Source organism: Heterodontus francisci, chromosome 3, assembly GCF_036365525.1.
Source record: "Heterodontus francisci isolate sHetFra1 chromosome 3, sHetFra1.hap1, whole genome shotgun sequence".
NCBI lineage: Eukaryota > Metazoa > Chordata > Chondrichthyes > Heterodontiformes > Heterodontidae > Heterodontus > Heterodontus francisci.
Genome location: NC_090373.1, coordinates 29572910 through 29595677, shown reverse-complemented (window position 1 = coordinate 29595677; position 22768 = coordinate 29572910). Strand labels below are relative to the sequence as shown.

Sequence of the window (22768 nt, the reverse complement as noted above, 5' to 3'; positions counted from 1 at the left end):
TACAGTGTTTGCTGTGCAGTGATTAGCAGAGATGCAGGAAAGTACATGTTAAGACTGTGGGATGAGACACTGACAACTCACTGTGTTTCTATTCTTTAGTCTTCAGAAATTGAAGTGGAAACAAAAGTCGACTTATATGGGCACACTGCAGAAGTAACCAGCCTGTGTGTTTGTAAACCGTACAGCATTGTTATCAGTGTCAGCAAGGATGGGACGTGTATTATATGGGATTTGAACAGGTACAAAAAAAATCCTTCAAACTGCTCTACTAATTGCGTATAGGCATTCAATGTAGAAACTTCTGTATCAGTGAGTGGGTAAAATATTGGATAAAGTTACATGCTATAGAGATACATGGTTCTGTTATATTAACTATGGTGTGCACCCACAGTCTTTCTTGAAGATCACATATAAAGGTCCCATGGCTGTAAAAGCTACTAAATCACCATCCATCTTGCAACCAAGTTACCTTCATACATTATATTTAAGTAAAAAGACATTGCCTATAGTTAAATTTCCAAAAGACTGTTATCTGAGAGAGCATCCTAAGGGGTGGATATACTGGCATCTATGCTCTGCTCAACACTAAATGTTCACTGCTTGTGTCAAGTCATTCATATCCTACACAATGCATTTGTCCAGATGTCCTGTTTAAGGTGGGGAACTGACTACCAAAGCAAGCCCATTCAAGAATTTGTCAATGGAAGCAGCACAAATGACATCAGAAGTTAAAAATAATTTCTTTGGGTCTAGCCCAAGGCACTTGGAGACATAAAGTGTATGTATCAAAGGGACTTATGGTTCGGCAGGATGGAGCTAATTAACATAATATTTAATTGGCATTCTTAAAGCATTAGAGTCTTGACGCTGCGCTAATGAATATGGTGACTTCTGCTTTGTACCTACAATTGCTTAACTGAAGAGTTCACCATCTCAGTCTTTCAGAAATGGAGAGAAAGTGAATGAAGAACAGGTGCTGGTGCACAGGCAGAGAATTTTAACAGAGGGGAGGGGGAGAGGAGGAGGAGGAAGTGGAGTGGTGAGAGGAGAAGTTTAGAAAGAAAAGAGGAATACCTGAGGGAGGGGAGATTGGAGACTCAGAGGAGGGATGATTAGGAGAAATGATCAGCGGGAAAAGTGGGAAGAGAAGGAGGAAAACTGTGGAAAGAGGGATGGAGTTGGGGAAAGCTGAGGAAGAGTTCTGGTGGGTGATTTTTGCCTCTTGGAAGAGGATTTGGGGTGCAAATAATGCCTCAGTTGGGGGCGTTGATTGTATCCATTAGACAGAGAGGAGGAGATGGTGTTTCTAATATTTCATAGTGCAAAGGATTTTCTCAATTTATGATTACTCTGTTGACATCCATTAACTAGTTACGTTTTGCATTCACAAATATTTTGACTATATAGAAACATGGAACATGTATGGTACAGAAAGAGGCGATTTGGCCCATTGTGTCTAAGCCAGCTGTTTAATTGCTGGACCTTGTAACATGATCATATCTTAAAGATTGTGATTTTTAAACATTCAAGATCGAGTCATGAAGGTCAGCTTGCCTCACCTCCACTCTGTGAAAGGTTACCAGGATAACAGAGAGAACAGATCAAAGCCTGTCTTCTGAAGAACAAGAGACTACAGTGTTAACGCTAGAAGAACAATGGGTTTTGCCCTCCCAGACTTTTGGGGCGTAAAACAAGGAGTCGGTAATTCAGAACATGCAAATGCAATAGGCAGGTGTTAGCATGTGGGACGGTGAAAGGCTCAAATAGCTTTGTGGAACTCGGACTACTGGTCTCAGCATTTTGGAGCCAAACAATAAACTATTGAATTCTAAGTCCAGATAAATTTAACACAATTTTTGGAGAAAACTGGCTGCATTCTCAGGCTGTGGCCTCAAACAGCCTGTAAACAGAGTACCCATTGAGGTGTGGCCTCAGGCCCAGCAGTGGCAGTTAGAAAGGGAGAGAGGGGGAATGCCTGCTCTCTGAAGGAGATGGTGGGTGGCGAGCAGAGCAGGAAGCAGGGATGCCAATGTTGCATCAGTGGCAAGAGGGAGTTTCTGCTGTGAGATTTTTTTATTCTGTGGAATCGAAGGGCTAATGAGTTTGCCTTGGCAGGTGGAGATTTGAACCTGTTTTGAGAGTCAGAGCTTGCAGAGGAATAAAGGGTCCACAGGATCACCGGAACACTCATTATCCCGTGGAGGTCTAGATCGGAAATGCTCGAAGAAGGGAGCAAAAATAGTATTGGTTTTTGAAAAGTTTGGGAGATCCAACCCATTGCAACTGGAAGGAGTTTGGGACTTTTAACTGCAAAGGATTTCATCAAAAAGGACTGTGTAACATTTTGAGTGTGGTGTGAGGTTTTCAAGTGTTGAATGAGTAAAGAAAACACTTTTATTTGTAATCTGGGGTATCAGCTACTTATGACTTACTATTTAGTTAATTGGGGATTTCTTTTAGTTTAGTTCTTGTAATAAAAGAAGGCTGAGAGGTGATTTGATAGAGGTGTTCAAAGTCATGAGGGGTCTGGACAGAGTGGATAGGGAGAAACTGTTCCCACTCATGAAAGGATTGCAAACGAGAGGGCACAGATTTAAAGTAATGGGTAACAGAAACAAAAGTGACATGAAAAACTTTTTCATGCAGCGAGTGGTTAAGGTCTGGAATGCGTTGCCTGAGAGTGTGATGGAGGCAGGTTCGATTGAAGCATTCAAAAGGGAATTAGACTGTTATCTGAAAAGGAAGAAAGTGCAGAGTTATGGGGAGAAGGCGGGGAAATGGCACTAAGTGAATTGCTGTTTCGGAGAGCCGGTGCGGACACGATGGACCAAATGGCAGCCTCCTGCGCTGTAACAATTCTGTGAAATCTGTGTAATTCGTCAAATAGGTCTGGAGATTCATATCTCGTATTTGTTACATTAACGATCTCTCTGAGGTTGTAATACAGCCAAAAAAGAGCTATCCAGTCTCATCCCACTTTCCAGCTCTTGGTCCATAGCCTGGTAGGTTACAGCACTTCAAGTACAGTGCATATCTTTAAAAAATAAAAAAAATAAAGATACACTGCTGAAACAGGCCCTTTGGCCCACCGAGTCTGTGCTGACCAACAACCACCCATTTATACTAATCCTACATTAATCCCATGTTCCCTACCACATCCCACCATTCCCCTGCCACCTACCTACACTAGGGGCAATTTACAATGACCAATTTACCTATCAACCTGCAAGTCTTTGGCTGTGGGAGGAAACCAGTGCACCCGGCAGAAACCCACGCGGTCACAGGGAGAACTTGCAAATTCCACACAGGCAGCACCCAGAACTGAACCCAGGTCGCTGGAGCTGTGAGGCTGCGGTGCTAACCACTGTGCCGCCCAAAATGCCAGTTAGCAGAGGATGGTTTCGATCCATCGACCTCTGTGTTTATGGGCCCAGCAAGCTTCCGCTGCTCCACTCTGCTGTTGATCCAAGTACATTTTTAAATGCAGTGAGGATTTCTGCCTCTCACAATCTTTCAGGCAGTGAGTTCCAGACCCTCACCACCCTCTGGGTGAAATAAATTCTCAACTCCTCTCTAATTCTTCTCCCAGTTATTTTAAATGTATGCCTCCTGGTTATTAATCTCTCTGCTAAGGAAAATAGGTCCTTCCTACCCTTCATAATTTTATACAGCTCAATTAAAACTCCCCTCAACCTCTTCTGTTCCAAATTAGACAACCCCAGCCTATTCAGTATTTATTTCCTCATAGCTAAAATTCTCCATTCCTGGTAACATCCTTGTAAACCTCTGTACCATCCTGCTTGGCATGCGATGACCAGAACTGTACACAGTACTCTGTAACATGCCCTCCCTATCAGGGAATAGAACCACAGTCTCCTCTGTGACAGGTGGAATACTTCACGATTCTAACGTGAAGTTTTAAAATGTCTACTATTGTAACTTTATTTAAGCACAGTGAGTTGTGTTAGTTATTTACAGCTATCGAGAGCCCCTGCCTGATTTTTCTTTGCAGGTTGTGCTATGTTCAGAGTTTAACAGGACATAAAAGGCCTGTGACAGCAGTTTCTACAAGTGAGACAACTGGTGATAGTGCGACTGTTTGTGATTCAGGTAAGCAGAACAGCCTTGCCTGTTGTTCAGATTATGGCCACCTTGCTGTTTTATTTTGATAGAGGAGGATGTTACATAGCCTGTTCCCAGGCTACCATTGTTCCATTTTAGCCGGTCAGTTCTAGAGACCATCCAAGTGTGATTCTCCCTTCTGATTCCTTCCCCCCCTACCCCGTCACTCCAAATACTCTCAAAGCTCAAGCCACAAGAATAACCATTGTCCAAATATGGAAATGTCATGATGATGATGGTACTGCAGCACATTGTCGAGATAGTTCAGAAGGGACATTATTCTGAAATTGGCTGTGAAAAGGAGAAATCTTTTTTTTTTAATGAAATAATCAAAATATAGAATAAAACGAGGCAAGAATCATTAACTTGACTCATGGTTGTGTAGCTTTCCTGCACTTTCGGATTCAGTTTAATCCAAGGGTGACTTGTCCATGACTACAACAAATCACTATGGGTACAGGTATATATTTGTTATAAATGTAGCAGATTTATTAAGTAGTTTACATCCAGTGCAAAGAAGTAATACTGAAAAAAAAAACAATAGTCAGTCTGTCCCTTGGAATCTTGGCAGTAGCCCTCTGGGTGACTGTGGCACATCTCTCTCTTGCTGTGTTCTGTTGACTGAAGATTCTTTCTTTCTCTGGGTTTTTCGCGCTGCTTCTCATGTTCAACAGCTGTTCTATACCCTTTGAGCCTACGTGACAACTGACAATCACCTGGGCTATCTCACTCATTTTGTTTAATCATCATTTTTAAAACCTTTAACATTTAAATTTTATGCTTAATTTTCTGGTATCACTTTGTTTCATTTTCTTGCAACTTAGTTATTCCTTATCTAGGAACTTCATACAACAGTTGTTACATGAGTTACAATAATGTCTTTTATTCTAGTGATAACAGATCTCAGAAACTTTAAGCCTTCTGTTTTAATTGTAACTTAATTCATGTTCTGTTTTTCATTATCTGTTAGTTTCAAACATACCACTACATTCTTTTCATATTTAACTCGAGGTTTGTTTTTCACTGCCAGCTTGTTTTTGAATATAACCTTGGCTCAGCATCAGACTTGCTTTTCAGACTCATATCATGTTTAACTGAGCTTACACATATAGTTACTTTAACAATATTTTAAAGCATTATTACTAATAATCACTTCTAATCGAGCTTATACATTTTAAGGCATTACACCAAGCAGTGAACTTTATTTTACAGTTGAAGCACTTTTTCTCCCAGCAGCCACTTTAGCTTTTCTAAATATTGTAGTATGAGTGAACACAGCATTTTGTCCTCTGTAGCATGGATTAATCTGAAGATTGACTCACATTGTGCACGTTTTTTTAGTTGGTGGTGGTAGTGACCTGAGGCTGTGGACAGTAAATGGAGATCTCAGTGGGCACGTGCACTGTCGAGAAATAATCTGCTCTGTAGCTTTTTCCAATCAACCTGAGGGTGTGTCTGTCAATGTGATTGCTGGAGGACTAGAAAATGGCGTTGTAAGGTCAGTAATATACTGCTCTGATTAAGCTGCAGCTGTCTGTATATATGGAATAGAATGCCCAGGATTAGGCACAAACTATTAGTTATTAAAAAACGAAAGTACAGTTTACCCCATGTAAGTAAATACTCTGGCGCATATGTGTAATATATGAATAATCTGGCCTCTTCCTATCAATTATTTCCATTCTAAATTCCTATGTTCACATTTGTGGAAATTGTCTGTGTAAACTTGTTGCACTGTAATTACACGCACCCATCAGTGATAAAACTGCGATGGTGTAATTGCATTGTGACAAGCTTGTATTGCCAGTTTCCATTACAAATGTGGACATAGGAAATTATAATTATGCGGAATAAATGGCACAGAAACCGGCCATTCGGCCCAAATGGTCTGTCAGTGCTTATACTCTGCACAAGCCTCCTCTCACCCCTCTTCTTCTAATCCTATCAGTGTAACTTTTTATTCCTTTCTCCTCATGTTTACCTAGCTTCCCCTTAATGAAAATAAGGAGAGCATGTTTGACTTTAAAATGTGGCCTGTATTTTATGTCCGTGCCCTGGTCAAATAATCTCCCAGCCTCTGATCCTACCTTATCCAGAAAGTACACTTGGTCTTGGCTCCCCATGTGGAATGCAAGAGAGTTTAACTAATATATCATCCAAAAATCTACCTCCTTAACTATGTGGTTGCCATTTACATTGAGTGTGTGGGTAGATATATATATATGAATATTCATGCATTTGTGGTATTTCGTGGCCCATTCACACAGTGCACATAATTATTCTACAGACAGGATTTTCCAAAAATGGGGATAAGATCTCTGGCACAGACTCTCTTGTACTAGCAGCTTGGGGGCTGAGCTGCGCTGATGTTCCCATGGGAATCTCTATCCTCACCATCCCACACTGTTACGACCGCACAGGACCGCGGTGGAAGCAACTCACTGTTAATTCAGTCCCGTTGCTCCACAGGTCGCAGTATAATTCTTTAAGCTTTCCAAATCGGAAAAGGCAGCCAAATTGAACCCTCTAGTAGCCCCCGAATGAAGCGGACCAAACCGGGTATCTTTACATATCAACAAATTAACTATTTATTCAAAGAACTAAAAAAATCTTAAAGACTACTAAGATAAACCAATGTCTAAAGACCTTATAACTTATTTAAAAATCTAACCCCCGCATTCGCATACATATACTAAAATTAACAATAATTCAAATTTTAATTAGCTGACTGAAAAAATAAAAATAAAGTCTTTGCAAGTTACGTTCCTGACGAATGGAGTCTTCCAATGTCGAAACAGTCCAAGGTGGCTTGAAGTCTTCACAGTGGTCTGATGGAAAAAAATGTCCTCCCAAGATAGGAATTCAGCAGTCCAGCTGTTGTTGCATAAACTGTCCCTTCAGTGATGAACACGACAATACCAATATTTTGTTCAGAAAGAAAAGCTTTTTTTATTTTTTATGGAATTTGAGGAGACATGAGGAAAAACTTTTTCACCTAGAGGGTGGTGGGTGTCTGAATTCAGTGCCAGGAATGGTGGTGGAGCAGAAACCCTCAACTCTTTTAAAAGGTACCTGGACATGCACCTGAAGTGCTGTAATCTGCAAGGCTACGGACCAGGTGCTGGAAGGTGGTATTAGATTGGGCGGCTAGATTTTTCAGCTGGTGCAGACATGATGGATGGTCTCCTTCTGTGCTGTAATTTTTCTATGGTTCTGTGACATTTCTTGTATCGTCCTCAGCGACGACAGACACAAAGTAATCATATGCCATTTCTCTATTCTCCATTTTCAATTCTCCTGACTCGGTCTGTAGTGGACTCACATTGTTCTTAGCCAAATGTTTCCTTTTTACTTATCTATAGAAGCTTTTACAGTCTGTTTTTATGTTTTTTGCTAGTTTACATTCATATTCTATTCTCCCTTTATCAGTTTCTTGGTCCTCCTTTGAGGGTTTCTGCTAAAATCCTCCCAATCCTCAGGTTTACTACTATTTCTGGCAACTTTACAGGCCTATTCTTTTAATCTTATACAATCCTTAACTTACTTTGTTAGCCATGGTTGACTGCCTTTTCTTTTGGGGTTTTTGTGCCTTGAAGGAATGTATAGTTGCTGTAAACTAAATAATTCTTTAAAGACTATTCATTGCCTATGTACTGTCATACTTTTTAATGTATTTTTCCAATCCACCTCAGCCAATTTGCTCCTCATACCTTCATAATTTCCTTTGGTCAAATTTAACATCCTGGCTTCAGATTGAACTACCTCACTTTCAAACATAATGTAAAATTCTATCATATAAAGGTTCTTTTACAACAAGATTATTAATTAGCCCTTTCGCATTACATAATACTGGATCTAAAATAGCCTGTTCCCTAGTCGGTTCCTCAACATAATACTCTAGAAAACTATCCCTAACACACTCCAGAAACTCGTCTGCCACAGCATTAGTGCCTATTAGGTTTACCCAGTGTATATGCAGATTGATGTCACCCATGATTACTGTATTACCCATGCTACATGCTTTGCTAATCTCCTGATTAATGCCATGCCCCACACTACCACTACTGTTTGGTAGCCTATAAACAACTCCTGTCAATGTTTGCTGTCCCTTGCGGTTTCTTAGCTCCACTCAAACAGATTCCACATTGTGTTCTTCTGATCTGCGATCTTTCCTTACTAATGTACTGATCCCATCCCTTATTAGTGCAACACCACCTCCTTTTCCTTTTTGCCTGTCCTTCCTAAACATTCAATGCCATTACCATCATCTAATTCCCCACCAACATCATCTTGGGGGTCACCATTCACCAGAAAACTTAACTGGACCAGCCCTTTAGTGGGGTGAGAACAGATCTGGACCAGGTAAATTGGAATCAAAAATTGGCAGGCAAAACTTTAACGGAACAATGGGTTGTCTTTAAAGAGGAGATAGTTGGAATACAGTCGAGGTCCATTCCCATAAGGAGGAAAGATAGGACAAACAAAGCCAGAGCTCTCTGGATGACAAAAGAAATAGAGTAAGATGAAGCAGAAGAAGGGTGAGTGTGACAGATGTTAGGCTGATAATACAAGTGAGAACCAGGCTGAATATAGAAAGTTCAGAGAGGAAGTGAAAAAAGAAATGAGAGCAGCAAAGAAAGAGTATGAGAAGATACTGGCAGCTAGCATAAAAGGGGATCCAAAAGTCGTCTTTGGGCATATGAATGAGAGGTGATCTTCTTCAGACGTAAAAGATTGTGAGGGGGCTTGACAGGGTAGATTCTGAGAGGATGTTCCCCTCGTGGGGGAATCTAGTATTAGGGGGCACCATTTCAAAATAAGGGATCTCCCATTTAAGGTGGAGATGAGAAATTTCTTCTCTGAGGGTCGTGAATCTTTGGAATTCTCTTCCCCAGACAACAATGCAGGCTGGGTAATTGGATATATTCAAGACTTAGACAGATTTTTGATCTACAAGGGAGTAAAGGGTTGTGGAGGGCTGGCAGGAAAGTGGAGTTAAGGCCACAATCATATAGCCATGATCTTATTGAATGGTAGAGCAGGCCCAAGGGGCTGAATGGCCGACTCCTGCTTCTGTTTCTTGTGATCTTATATAAATTGTAAAAAGATGCTAAAAGTAGTCGGGCCGATAAGGGACCAAAAAGGGGAGAAGGCATGGCTGAGGTACTAAATGAGTACTTTGCATTCTGTCTTTATCAAAGAAGATGATGCTGCCCAGTCGTAGTGAAAGAGGACGTAGTTGAGACACTGGATGGGCTAAAAATTGATAAAGGAGGTATTAGAAAGGCTGGCTGTAATTAAAGTTGATAAGTCACCAGGACTGGATGAGCTGTATCTGGGGATACTTAGGGAAGTAAGGGTGGAAATGGCAGAAAGCAAGTGTAAATTGTCAGGGTATGATTACCTTCCGATGTTCTGAGTCTGAACCATATGACCAATGAAAGAATGAGTGGATATGTGGACATGGGTTACATCTCTACCAAAGAGGAAATAAGGTATAGCCTTGGTCTTGTCACATCCTACCAGAAGTAAACTTGTTTTGTGAACTGGATGCTCATCAGTTGGATACTGATGAAGGGTTGTTCGAGTTCTTGGATGAAATTTATAAGAAAGATGACCTATTGAATGTGTATGAGGCATGGTCAGACTTTGATAGATTTCGAAAAACAGATGCTTATTCAATGGAGGAATACATCATGGACTTTAACAGACTGTATAGAAGATCGAGGAAATTCAATTTGGAGATCCCTGGTTCAGTGCGAGCAATCAAATTGCTAGATAGTGCGAAGGTGTCGCATATGGACAGGCTCCTGGTTCTAACTGGGGTTTGGTTCTTGGACAAAGACTCCCTGTTGGACCAAATGTCCAAGAAATTCCTGGATAAACAGTCATTTCCTGCAGCCCTGGTAGAATAAACAGGGCATTCTGTGGTGACACAAAGAATAGAGGACTCAATGTTCATTAGATTTCAAAATGCTCCAGATACTGGAAGCAGGCATAAGTACAATGGACGAATTAAAGACAGGAGGAATGAGGATGAAAGCACCTTTAGCGGGTCTCTCACAGTGGAAGACGGAATTAGAACAGCAATCATAGGCGAATTAATCCCAGGAACGCCCAAGGAATAGTTAATAGGTGCTTCAGGTGTGACTCAAAAGTATCATTATGCAATGAACTGCCCAAAGCGGAGCGGCAGAGTCCTCGAAATAACACACGACACAGAGAATGCTGAAGCAGAAAAGGAAGATACTGATGATGAATCTGATGATGAATCTGAACAAACTGTACTAGTCCTGTGGTGAATGTGCTAGTTGCAGATTCCTTCAACTGTGCTGTATTGGATAGTACTTGTACGACGACAGTGGAACTCATTGGTGACAATGTTATCTGGATTCACTTAGTAGTGAGAATCAATGCAAGGTTAAGGAGTATAAAAGTATTACCAGTTTTAGGTTTGGTGATGACAACACATTGAAGTCACTGAAGAGAGTAGTAATTCCACGTAAGGTAGCTGGAATAAGCCACTTTATCAATGCTGATGTAGTCTCTAGTGAAATACCTTTATTGTTGCGTTAGCCTTCAATGAAAAAGCCACAAACGAAACTTGATAGGGAGCATGATAAGACAATTGTTCTTGGAAAGTCAGAGAATTTGCAGTTTACCCAGTCAGGGCATTATTGTACACTTAACAAAACCTGATGTTCTAGTTAGAGTGTTAGAGAAGCATTAATGGCATCAGGTGTTAAGAATCAGAGACAAAAAGCAAGTGGTCTTAAAGTTACACAGACAATTTGCTCACCCTTCTGGTCAGAGATTAAAAACCCTGCTAAAGGATTTAGGTGTGATTGATGAAGAATAGAGGAGGATAATAGAAGAGATTAGTGAAAAGTGTGAAATCTGTAAAAAGTATCGGAGGGCACCATCTCATCCTATTGTCAGCCTTCCATTGGCACATGATTTTAATGAGGGAGTTGCCATGGATTTAAAGGTGTGGAACAAAGACAAGAATATTTTCCTTCTACATTTTATAGACCTAGCAACTAGATTTAGTCTTGCTACAATAATAGCAAGCACAAAAGAGTGATTATATACAAAATTATGGAGAAATGGGTAGGGACTGGACTTGGGGCACCTCTGGCAAATTTCCCTCCATTATTAGTCAATGACTAGTTCAGAGACATGTGTGAAAACATGAACATTATGGTTATGAATACTGCAGCTGAAAGTCCTGTCAGCAATGGGCTCTGAAAGGAATCACACAGTGGTTGATGAAATGCTGCATAAAATCTTAGCTGACCAGCCAAACTGCAGCTTGACAACTGCCCTGGCATGGGTGGTTCATGCCAAGAATTCACCTCAGATGGTTGGAGGATATAGTCCCTATCAATTGGTCCATGGGCAGAATCCCAAATTACCTCTGTACTGTGCGACAGTCCTCCTGTTCTAGAAGGTACTACAATTAGTTCAATTTTTCTGCACATTTGAATGCTTTACTTGCAGGGAGACGGGCTTTCATCATGGCCGAGGTCTGAGAAAATTCGGAGAGCTCTGAGGCATCATATAAGGCCACCTGAGGCGGAACTTAATTCAGGAAATTTGGTATATTATAAAAGAGAGGGTCATAGGGAATGGAAGGGTAAGGTAATCGATCATGATGGTAAGACAGTAATTACCAAGCATGGAAATCAAACTGTTAAGGTTCATTCCTCGTGATTGATCGGGGCTGATTACAGAATCTCAGAATTTGAGCAGTTGATAGAGGGAAACGATGCACCTTGTACTTCAAATACTCATGTGTTTTGTGATGACAGTCTGGAGGAACAGAATGAGGTAGATCAAGGGTTGGATAGTGATGTGAGGGATCATGATGCGCACCAAAGTATCCAAAGGCCAATTGCCCCGAGTAGGTACTAAAGTAACATATATTCCAGAGGGGTCTAATAGATGGAGGGATGCAACAATTGTGGGATGTGCAGGAAAATCTACAGGTCAGTTTAAATATTGGTTAAATGTTCAAGATGATGGCCAAGAAGCGAGGTCCATGGATTGGCAGAATGGGGTGAAAGAGTGGAGGGTAAGAAAGCGCAGTGCAAGTTCTAACAGTGGCTCATGCGTAAGGAAGTGATCACATACTGGAGAAAGAGCCTCTGATGATGTGCAAAGGAGATCTTCTAGCAGTAGTCCCAAAAAACATCAAAGTGCTAATAGACGCCATAGCAGATTCCACAATGAAACAAAGGCAGAGAGCAGTCTCGGAATAGAACTAGAGGCAGAAATCCTCATGACCATGAAGTTTTAGTGGCCGCCAGTAAACTTGAGGATAAACTAAGAGAAGCAAAATATAAGGAATTAGGGAGTTGGAGAGAATTTTGAGTTTATTCTGAGGTACCAGATAGGGGACAGCAAGTCTTGTCACATAGATGGATTTGTACTGATCAAGTCCTTCCCGATGAAACTTTTAAGGCTAAAGCGAGACTAATTGTGAGGGGTTTTGACTGGGTGATACTGATGTTAGAGTGGACTCTCCCAACGCTGGAAAAGTAATCTTGAAAATCTTTTTAGCTTTTTTGGCCACATATTCATGGGAGTGTCAATCCATTGATATAAAAACCACATTTCTGCAGGGTGATACTTTTCAGAGAGGTGTTTCTGAAACCACCCAAAGAGGCAGCAGATGCAGAAGGAAAACTACAGAAACTGAACAAATGTGTCTATGGCCTTAATGATGCTTCCAGGGTGTGGTATTTCTTGGTGAGATCTGTTTTGTTGAAAATTGGTTGCGTTCAAATAAAAGCAGATCCTGCAATGTTTTATTGGTATCATAAAAGAAAACTTTCAAGCATCTTCATGATGCAATTTGATGATTTCTTATGGGGTGGTACTGTGGATTTTGAGAAATATGTTAATAAGATTAGGGCAGAATTTAATATTGGAAGTCAGGGTTGTGGGGCCTTTAAATAAAAGTAAAATACTGCGGATGCTGGAAATCTGAAATAAAAACAAGAAACGCTGGAAATACTCAGCAGGTCTGGCAGCATCTGTGGAGAGAGAAGCAGAGTTAATGTTTCAGGTCAGTGACCCTTCTTCAGAACTGGCAGATATAAGAAATGTAAATGATTTTAAGCAAGTAAAGCGGGGGTGGGGCAAGAGATAACAAAAGAGAAGATGTTGATAGGACAAGGTCACAGAAAAGCTGACCAGAAGTTCATGGAGCAAAGACAGACAATATGTTAATGGTGTGCTGAAAGACAAAGCATTAGTACAGATAGGGTGTAAATGGACTGAAAACAGAACAGCCACAAGCACAAACATGAAAAAAAACAGTGGGTAGGCAAAGTAGAAACAAACTGAAGTAAAATAAACACATAAAAGAAAAAATAACTAAAAATAAAAGTAAAATGGGGGGGCCCGTCATGCTCTGAAATTATTGAACTCAAATTATTGGCCTTTAAATATATTGGTTTAGATATTAAGCAAACTGAGTCTGGAACAACTTTAAATCAACAGTCCTATTTAGAGAGTGTTATTCCCATCCCAGTTAGTCATATTAGGTCATCACAGAAAGATGAAATATCTAAAGCAGAGACTGAGCAATTGTGAAGCTTGATTGGTTAATTAAACTGGTTGTGCTCTCAGACTAGGCCTGATGCTGGTTTTGATGTGCTGGAGCTGAAAGTTGAGAATGTTTTAAGGGCAAATAAAGCATTAAAAAAAACTAAATCTGGAGAAATGTGTACTGAAGTTCCCATCCTTAGGTGACACAAAGAACATTAAGCTAATTTTTGGTGAGGCTTCACTTGCTGATGTGTATTCGAGTGCAACTGGCTTCATAATATTTCTGATGGGTGAAACTGGGAAATATTGTCCTTTAGCTTGGAAGGCTAAGAAAATAAAATCGGTTGTTACAAGCACTTTAGCTCTGGAAACACTGGGTCTTGTGGAGGCTGTGGATATGGGGTTCTATTTGTCAGATATTTTGGGTAAAATTCTAAACAAGGAACAAACTGAAGATAGGATACCCATTGAATTCTTTGCGAGACATTGTACACTCTACAAAAGTGAGTGAGAAAAGATTGTATTGACCTTGCTGGATCAAAACAAATGCTGGAGAGAAAGGAAATCTCCAAACTTAAATGGGTAGATGCAAGTGATCAGCTATCGGATTGTTTCACAAAAAGAAATGCTAGTACAAAGAAATTGTTTGGGGTACAATATAATACTTTGTACCCAATATGGAATTTATTTTGAAATGGTCTTTGAGCATATTAATCCATGTTGTATTATAAAGGAAACAAGGGAATCTGTTAATTGGGTATTAATTGTTTGATTATATGCAGGTGGAGGGTGTTATTTGGGGTCTTACTTGAGCACTTATAAGCAGACATTTACTGAGACTGATGAAAGGTTTGAGCGAGGAGCTACAGCTACATGTTTGTAATCCTTTTACCTTGTACAATAAAAAACTGAGTAAAGATAGGCTCCAACATTATCCTTCCATAACAGGCTTTCTGGAGTTTAACATAGCGCTTCTGTTTTTTCACCTACTGACACACTAAGCTCCTTTTTCTCACATGGTTGTGGGCAGTTGTTTACTGTCATGTAAAAAAAAATGTCAAGTTAACAAAATAGCAATTAAACATTTCTGTCATTCAGGCTGTGGAGTACATGGGACCTGAAACCTGTGCGAGAAATTACCTTCCCTAAGTCAAACCGGCCTATTGTCAGGTAAGATTGAGCAAAATACTACCTATGGTGAAAAATCAACCAAAGCTGGTTCAGTATGAATTTACACTAACTTCCTGGTTTGACCATTACAGGGTTTAATATTTAAAACACTTCGTTTTAGCTTCCCTTCAGCGGATCCTTGTTCACTGCTCTCCAATTATAATGGCAAAGAAATCAACCAGACAGGTTTTCTTAGATTTAAGCAAGAAAGATGTAAGTTTATTGACCTTAAAACTCTAATTCGGTTAAAACTACTAAAAATATGAGATGTGACCACGCTAGCATACATACGCAATGAACACACATGCAGATAGAGACAGAAAAGGAGAAGGAATCAAGGGGAAAGGTTTGAAGCAGTAACTAGAGTTCATTTACTGTCTTTTGAGTTCGCCATCAGCAGCAGCAGAATTGTACTCAATCACAATCTGTAACCTCATTGCCCGGCATATCCCCCACTCTACCATTACCATCAAGGCAGGAGACCAACCCTGGTTCAATGAAGAGTGCAGGAGGGCATGCCAGGAGCAGCACCTGGCATAACTCAAAATGAGGTGTCAACCTGGTGAAGCTACAACCCAGGACTACTTGCATGCCAAACTGCGTAAGCAGCATGCGATAGACAGAGCTAAGCGACCCATAAGCAATGATCAGATCTAGGCTCTGCAGTCCTGCCACGTCCAGCCATGAGTGATGGTGGACAATTAAACAACTAACTGGAGGAGGTGGCTCCACAAATATCCCATCCTCAATGATGGGGGAGCCCAGCACATCAGTGCGAAAGATAAGGCTGAAGCATTTGCAGCAGTCTTCAGCCAGAAGTGCTGAGTTGATGATCCATCTCAGCCTCCTCCTGAAGTCCCCAGTATTCAGCCAATTCGATTCACTCTGCGTGATAACAAGAAACGACTGAAGGCACTGGATACTATGGGCCCTGACAATATTCCAGCAATAGTGCTGAAAACTTATGCTCCAGAACCTGCTGCGCCCTTAGCCAAGCTGTTCCAGTACAGCTACAACACTGGCATCTACCCAGCAATGTGGAAAATTGTTCAGGTATGTCCTGTACACAAAAAGCAGGACAAGTCCAACCCGGCCAATTACCGCCCCATCAGTCTACTTTCACTCATAACTAAAGTGATGGAAGGTATCATCGACAGCACTATCAAGCGGCACTTGCTTAGCAATAACCTGCTCAGTGACGCTCAGTTTGGGTTCTGCCAGGGTCGCTCAACTCCTGACCTCATTACAGCCTTGGTTCAAAAATGAACAAAAGAGCTGAACTCGAGGTGAGCGTGACTGCCCTTGACATCAAAGCAGCATTTGACCGAGTATGGCATCAAGGAGCCCTAGCAAAACTGGTGTCACTGGGAATGGGACAAAACTCCGCTAGTTGTAGTCATACCTAGCACAAAGGAAGATGGTTGTCGTTGTTGGAGGTCAATCATCTCAGCTCCAGGACATCACTGCAGGAGTTCCTCAGGGGAGTGTCCTAGGCCCAACCATCTTCAGATGCTTCATCAATGACCTTCCTTCAATCATAAGGTCAGAAGTGGGGATGTTCGCTGATGATTGCACAATGTTCAGCACCATTCGCGACTCCTCAGATAATGAAGCAGTCCGTATAGGAATGCAGCAAGACCTGGACAATATCCAGGTCTTGGGCTGATAAGTGGCAAGTAACATTCATGCCACACAAGTGCCAGGCAATGACCATCTCCAACAAGCGAGAATCTAACCATCGCCCGTTGACATTCAATGGCATTAACATCACTGAATCCCCCACTATCAACATTCTGGGGATTACTATTGACCAGAAACTGAACTGGAGTAGTCATATAAATACTGTGGCTACAACAGCAGGTCAGAGGCTAGGAATCCTGCTGTGGGTAACTCACCACCTGACTCCCCAAAACCTGTCCACCATCTACAAGGCACAAATCAGGAGTGTGATGGAATACTCTCCACTTGCCTGGATGGGTGCAGCTCCAACAACACTCAAGAAGCTCGACACCATCCAGGACAAAGCAGCCTGCTTGATTGGCACCCCATCCACAAACATTTACTCCCTCCACCACTGACGCACTGTGACAGCAGTGTGAACCATCTACAAGATGCATTGCAGCAACGCACCAAGGCTGCTAGACAGCGCCTTCCAAGCTCGCGACGTCTACCACTTAGAAGGACAAGGGCAGCAAATGCATGGGAACACCACCACCTTCAAGTTCCCCTCCAAGCCACACACCATCCTGACGTTGAACTATATTGCTGTTCCTTAACTGTCGCTGGGTCAAATTCCTGGAAATCCCTTCCTAACAGCACTGTGGGTGTACCTACCCCACATGGACTGCAGCGGTTCAAGAAGGCAACCTCACCACCGCCTTCTGAAGGGCATTTAGGGATGGGCAATAAATGCTGGCCTAGCCAGCGACGCCCACATCCCATGAATGAATGAAAAGAAAAGGAGAAAGAATCAAGGGGAAAGGTATGAAGCAGTAGCTGGAGTTCATTTACTATCTTTTGAGTTCAGTGTAAAGTCTTTGGTTGCAAGTAAATCTTGCTATTTTGTTGCCCAATACAATCTTTCAAATTTGTTTCAATGATTTTCAGTCGTCTTGAAATCCAGTTGCAGTCATTGCTTTTCGTGAGAGAGAGCGAGACAGGGAGATGCTGTCTTCCTTCGAGTTCAGTTGCAATCTAATTTCAAACTGTTCTGTGAACACAATTCAAACCAAACCTGGGCCAGCAGGCCAGTCATGTGACTAACACTTTTTCCGGACAACTTGCCTGGCGAGTTTGGTGGATTCTTTCAATCTTAGACTTCCTCAGTAGGGGGCTGGAATGCTGGCTTTCAAACAGTCAATGTCTTGTGTTCAAAATCCATCTATTTAAGTGAACCAGGGAGCAGTTCCATTGTCTTCTCCAGGCAACTGTCTCCCAGAATGCAAATGAGCAGTACGTTTTCAGCCACGGCTGTGATCTCTTTAAACAAGACATCTTTTCAGTCCAGCAACAGTTTAAAATTAATCCATATGATGAAATTAATATGCCTCATTCTTGGCAGCTGTGGTTTTCATCACATGGACACATGCATCTGTGCTGTGTAATGTGGATAGTGCCATATTCAGTGCTAATGTTGCCCCAAGTATGCAGTGTGTATCCAGGAGAAACCAATCTCAGCAGGTTGTAGCCAAGAATTGAGCTTTGTGCTTATAATTCTGGCTTGTACATCCTTAATTTTGATTTTCCCAACATTGGCAACCATGCCTTTAGTAGCTGAGGCCCCAAGCTCTGGAATTCGTTCCACCTCTCTACCCCTCTTTTGCTTTAAGATGCTGCTTAAAACCGTACCTCTTCGGACAAGTGACCAAAATCTTGGCCAAATATTTCCTTGTGTGGATTGGTGTCAAATGTTTTCAATAATTCAATAATACTCCTTTGAAGAGCCTTAGGACATTTTACTACATTAAATGTGCTATACTAATGCAAGTTGTTGCACAAAAACCTGATCATTTGGCAAATCACAAACTGTTGGTAGGGGTAAGTAAACTCTGGTGACCACTGACTGAAGGCCTGCTCGAGTCTGCAAATGAGACCCAAGCCCGACCAGGCCCGAGTCCTTCCATTTTTTCCCGCGCCCGACCCGACCATTAGTTAACTTGCCTTCCGTTTTTCTCTTTGTCCCTGACCTGCACAAACTTAAACTAACTGTAACAAAACCACCTTTAAAGTCCAAGAAGTAAATTAACATTAAAGTCACTTACCTGAGGTGGTGATAGAGCGTGTCCAATCCGGTCCAAGTCCGAATGCTGGACCCGGAAATGCGACCCGAACCCGACACATGTCGCCGGATCCCATTGAGTTCGGGTCGGGTAGCAGGCCTTTACCACTGACTGCTGGGTTTCAGTTGTTTTCAGCTACTGAACCAGAATAATCTGAATATAGTGCAGCTGAACATAGAGCAAATGTGTATAAGATGGAATGCAGACTAGCACTCCAAGATTTCAGTGGTGAGGAAGATGGCTTCCATATCTGTAATAGGTACATTTAATTTTGAATTTTCCTTTTTTGTGGTGGGGTAATTATTTGCTCTCTTTCATCTTCCCATTCCATACAATTTTCCACCTCAGACCACAGGCTTGAGCACTGCCACCACATGAGAGTGGCTTGATGTGACTGGTCGTTCAGTTCCTTCTCTCAGTCCATTGAGGAAGTGTGTAGCCTCCATTCAGTGCCTCTGGGTGTTTGAGGGGAAATTGTGGGCAAGATCATGAATCCTGTCATTCTATGCCATCTTTATTCTCTTGTTGATTCTCTCCCGCTCCCCCTGATCTCCTTTAACGCAAGTACAAATGCAGATGACCAGCTTCCAGATCGTTATTAGTTGTGCGAATGACAGATGTTGACTGAATCTCAGGTTTTATTCTTTCCTTACTTCAGTCTCTCAATTCACCAATTACAGCAAAGTCTTTGGGTGCAGTTACCAATCTGACAATGGCGGTTGTAGTTTAGATAGCAGGCTGAACCATGCTTCCATTGTTTGGCACCTGCCTGCCTTTTAACAGGTACCCATGAGAGTGCTCTGCAATGCCTGTTTACACACGTTCAGATCTGTTACCCAACAGCTGGAAACCTAAATGTTCAGGGCGTGATGGGGGAATCCCCATTCTCTAAAAAGAACAAACTTGCAATTATATAATGCTTTCCATGATCTCAGGATGTCCCAAAGTGCCCTACAGCCAATAAGTACCTTTGAAGTGTAGTCTTTGTTGTAATATATTCATAGCGATATATTCAATGTGATAACTAAACAATCTGTTTCAATGATGTTGGCTGAGGGATAAATATTAGCCAGAACACCAGGGAGATCTCCACTGCTTTTCTTCAAATAGTGCCATGGGATCATTTACATCATCTTTGACAGTGCAGCACTGAAGTGCCAGCCTAGATTATGTGCCCAAGTCTCTGAAGGGGGGCTTGAACCCATAACCTTCTGACTGAGGTGAGATGAATGCCCACTGACCCACAGTTAGCACTGCCAAACATTTAATCTAAGGTCCAATAGTTAAACAAATACCCAGCAAGTCCAAAGTGCCTGAGCACTTTCTAAACTAAGCTTGTAAAATGAAATAAGATCTGTGCAGTGTCAAATCTATGTGGTTTCAGCCTCCTTCCTCCAGGGAACCCTCTCTGCTTCATTCTGAACCCTGACTCTTAAATGCAAATTTAGCGGTTGCACAAAGCAAAATCGATACACTCTGATGAAAAACTTGCTGTGTAAATGCAGTATAAGTGTAGCTTCATTAAAAAAAAAAATTACTGGAGACAGTCAGTCTTTGTGAAACCAAACTTCAGCAAGGACCCAATATTCTTCAGGAGAGCGGAAAATTATCAGGGAAGGGGAAAATAAGTTACATTTGTAGTTGTAGTTTTCGTTGTGCTGAAGGTCAGAAGACAAACAAAAAGCTGGGTAAGATCCTGAGTTAAACATCTGTCCCTTTTTTTTGATAGTGATGTTGACTTTAATGGTTATATTCTCTCTTGTATCCTACAGTCTCACATTCTCTTGCGATGGCCATCACCTGTACACAGCAAATAACGATGGCACCGTGATGGCTTGGTGTCGTAAGGACCAACAGCGGATGAAGCTCCCTATGTTTTACTCCTTCCTAAGCAGTTATGCTGCTGGCTAAAGACTAAACCTGTGGAATTATTTATACCAGTCACTGTGCACATTTAGAACCTTCAGTGCTCTTGGGGGTAGGGGGTAGAGATGGGGGAAATATAGTGTTGCCCTCCCCAGCTGTAAATACTCTAAATGCAAAGGATGACCAATCAGCAGAACAAGATGGAATATGGAAACAGATCAGCGAAGCAGTTTTCCTCATTACAGTCTGCTACCTTCCTGTCCATTGACTTTGTTGCAAATGCAGTCCTTCAAAGTGCTGCCAGGTCTGATCTGGCAAGCTAAAACTCAGTTGTACCAATTTCAATTTGATGTAAATTATGCAATGCGTCTGGTTGTTAACTTTACAGAGTGCAATATTTTCTACTTCAGAATCTACATAAAGTTTTGCATACAACGCGCATGAGACCAAGCAGGTTAATGAAGTACAAGAATAATGGAACCAGTTACTTCACGAGCATGGAATAATGATTATAAAAGCACCTTAAACCAATGTTTGTGCACGCAGCATCTATCTCTGACTGCCTTGAATGTTTACAGTTCATCTTTGCAAGTGCTGCCATTTCTCATACCATTTCTTGCAAATAATTCTGTCTTAATAATTTGATACGATGCAGATTGTTCCCTTCCAGTCACTTTTTGTAACTAACATTGAGCAGACCTCAAATTGAGAGAGAAGGATTAGTGCTTGCCAGATTACATGAAAAGATGCATGTAATCTCTTAACATGAATGGATGTGAGAGTTTCTACACAAAATTATGTTGGCTTTATTGAAGATACAATACTAGTGTCAATTAGGTTGTTACCCACTCATGTGTTAAATATAGATACATGACTATTTATTTAACTGGAAGGCACATGGTCCCAACTTTAAGACTGCTACTTTCCCTCTGAAAGTTGTCTTTTGATTACTGTTCTTAATATTTAAAAATAAAGATTTGGAAAATGTGCATTTTGAAAGTATTTTGGAGGAAGTGAGTATCTAGTTTGTCAGTTGTTTTGCTGATATTTAAAACTTTAGCGAACATTAAATTAATTTAAAAATTCATGAAACCAGTGTTCCTCAGACTTTGAAAGTGAGCATTTGCTGTCTTTTGTACTTCTATTCCTTATATATGTGTACAAAGTATTTGTGATGAATATTTGAACATTAAATTAACTATTATCTGGGAAACCTTTCTTTTCTCAACCGTTTATTGAATTCATTTTGTTTTGCTGATATTTAAAACTTTACGAACATGTAACAACTTAAACATTCATGAAACCAGTGTTCCTCACACTTAGAAATTTCTAATTTCTCATCTATATGCTGCCCTTCAGCAACATTATCTGAAAACACAATGTTAGTTTCCACACGTATGCTGACAATACCCAGTTCTATCTCACCAGACGAGAGGAGAATCCAGTAGTGCTTTATGTGGTCCTGCCAGATGTGGCAGTGAATGGCCAAACCATTGGTGGAGAGTATTTTTCCAGGGGCAGACACAGAAGGAAGTAGGTTGGAATTCTTCGTCGTCGTCGCGGCGCAGTGGGTAAGCGCCTGGAGGTGGTATGTGGAGCAGTGCCTGCAGTGGCTATAAAGGCCAATACTAGAGTGACAGACTGCAGAAAAAATTGGTTGTCGGGGCTGTTACACACTTGGCTCTCCCCTTGTGCTTCTGTCTTTTTTCCTGCCAACTGCTAAGTCTCTTCGACTCGCCACACTTTAGCCCCGCCTTTATGGCTGCCCGCCAGCTCTGGTGATCGCTGGCAACTGGCTCGCATGACTTCTGATCAATGTCACAGGACTTCATGTTGCGTTTGCAGACGTCTTTAAAGCGGAGACATGGTCAGCCGGTGGGTCTGATACCAGTGGCGAGCTCGCTGTACAATGTGTCCTTGGGGATCCTGCCATCTTCCATGCGGCTCATATGGCCAAGCCATCTCAAGCGCCGCTGACTCAGTAGTGTGTATAAGCTGGGGATGTTGGCCGCCTCGAGGACTTCTGTGTTGGAGATACAGTCCTGCCACCTGATGCCAAGGATTCTCCGGAGGCAGTGAAGATGGAATGTTTGGCGGAGAGTTTCATCTCGACTTTTTTTTATTAAAATAAAACCACCCAGTTTGTATATTTTCACTTGTAAGTTTCACTTGCACTCTGTGTTGGTGATGTGATCTTCATTTTGGGATTTGGACTGGCTGCCTTTGCAGTACTTTTGCATTTATTTGAAGTATGTTCCTTGTACATGGCTCTTGGC

At 41.5% G+C, this 22768-nt stretch overlaps 1 protein-coding gene across 1 annotated transcript in view; it reads left to right on the top strand.

The window, feature by feature from the left end:
- The window catches only part of lyst (lysosomal trafficking regulator), a 419684-nt gene extending 397988 nt beyond the window's left edge, over positions 1 to 21696 (top strand). Inside the window, 5 exon segments of the mRNA XM_068020720.1 lie at positions 100 to 239; positions 4013 to 4110; positions 5464 to 5620; positions 14776 to 14847; positions 20399 to 21696. Coding sequence (XP_067876821.1) covers positions 100 to 239; positions 4013 to 4110; positions 5464 to 5620; positions 14776 to 14847; positions 20399 to 20537 — 606 coding nt within the window. The 3' untranslated portion in view covers positions 20538 to 21696.
- The last annotated feature ends 1072 nt before the right edge of the window (positions 21697 to 22768 follow it).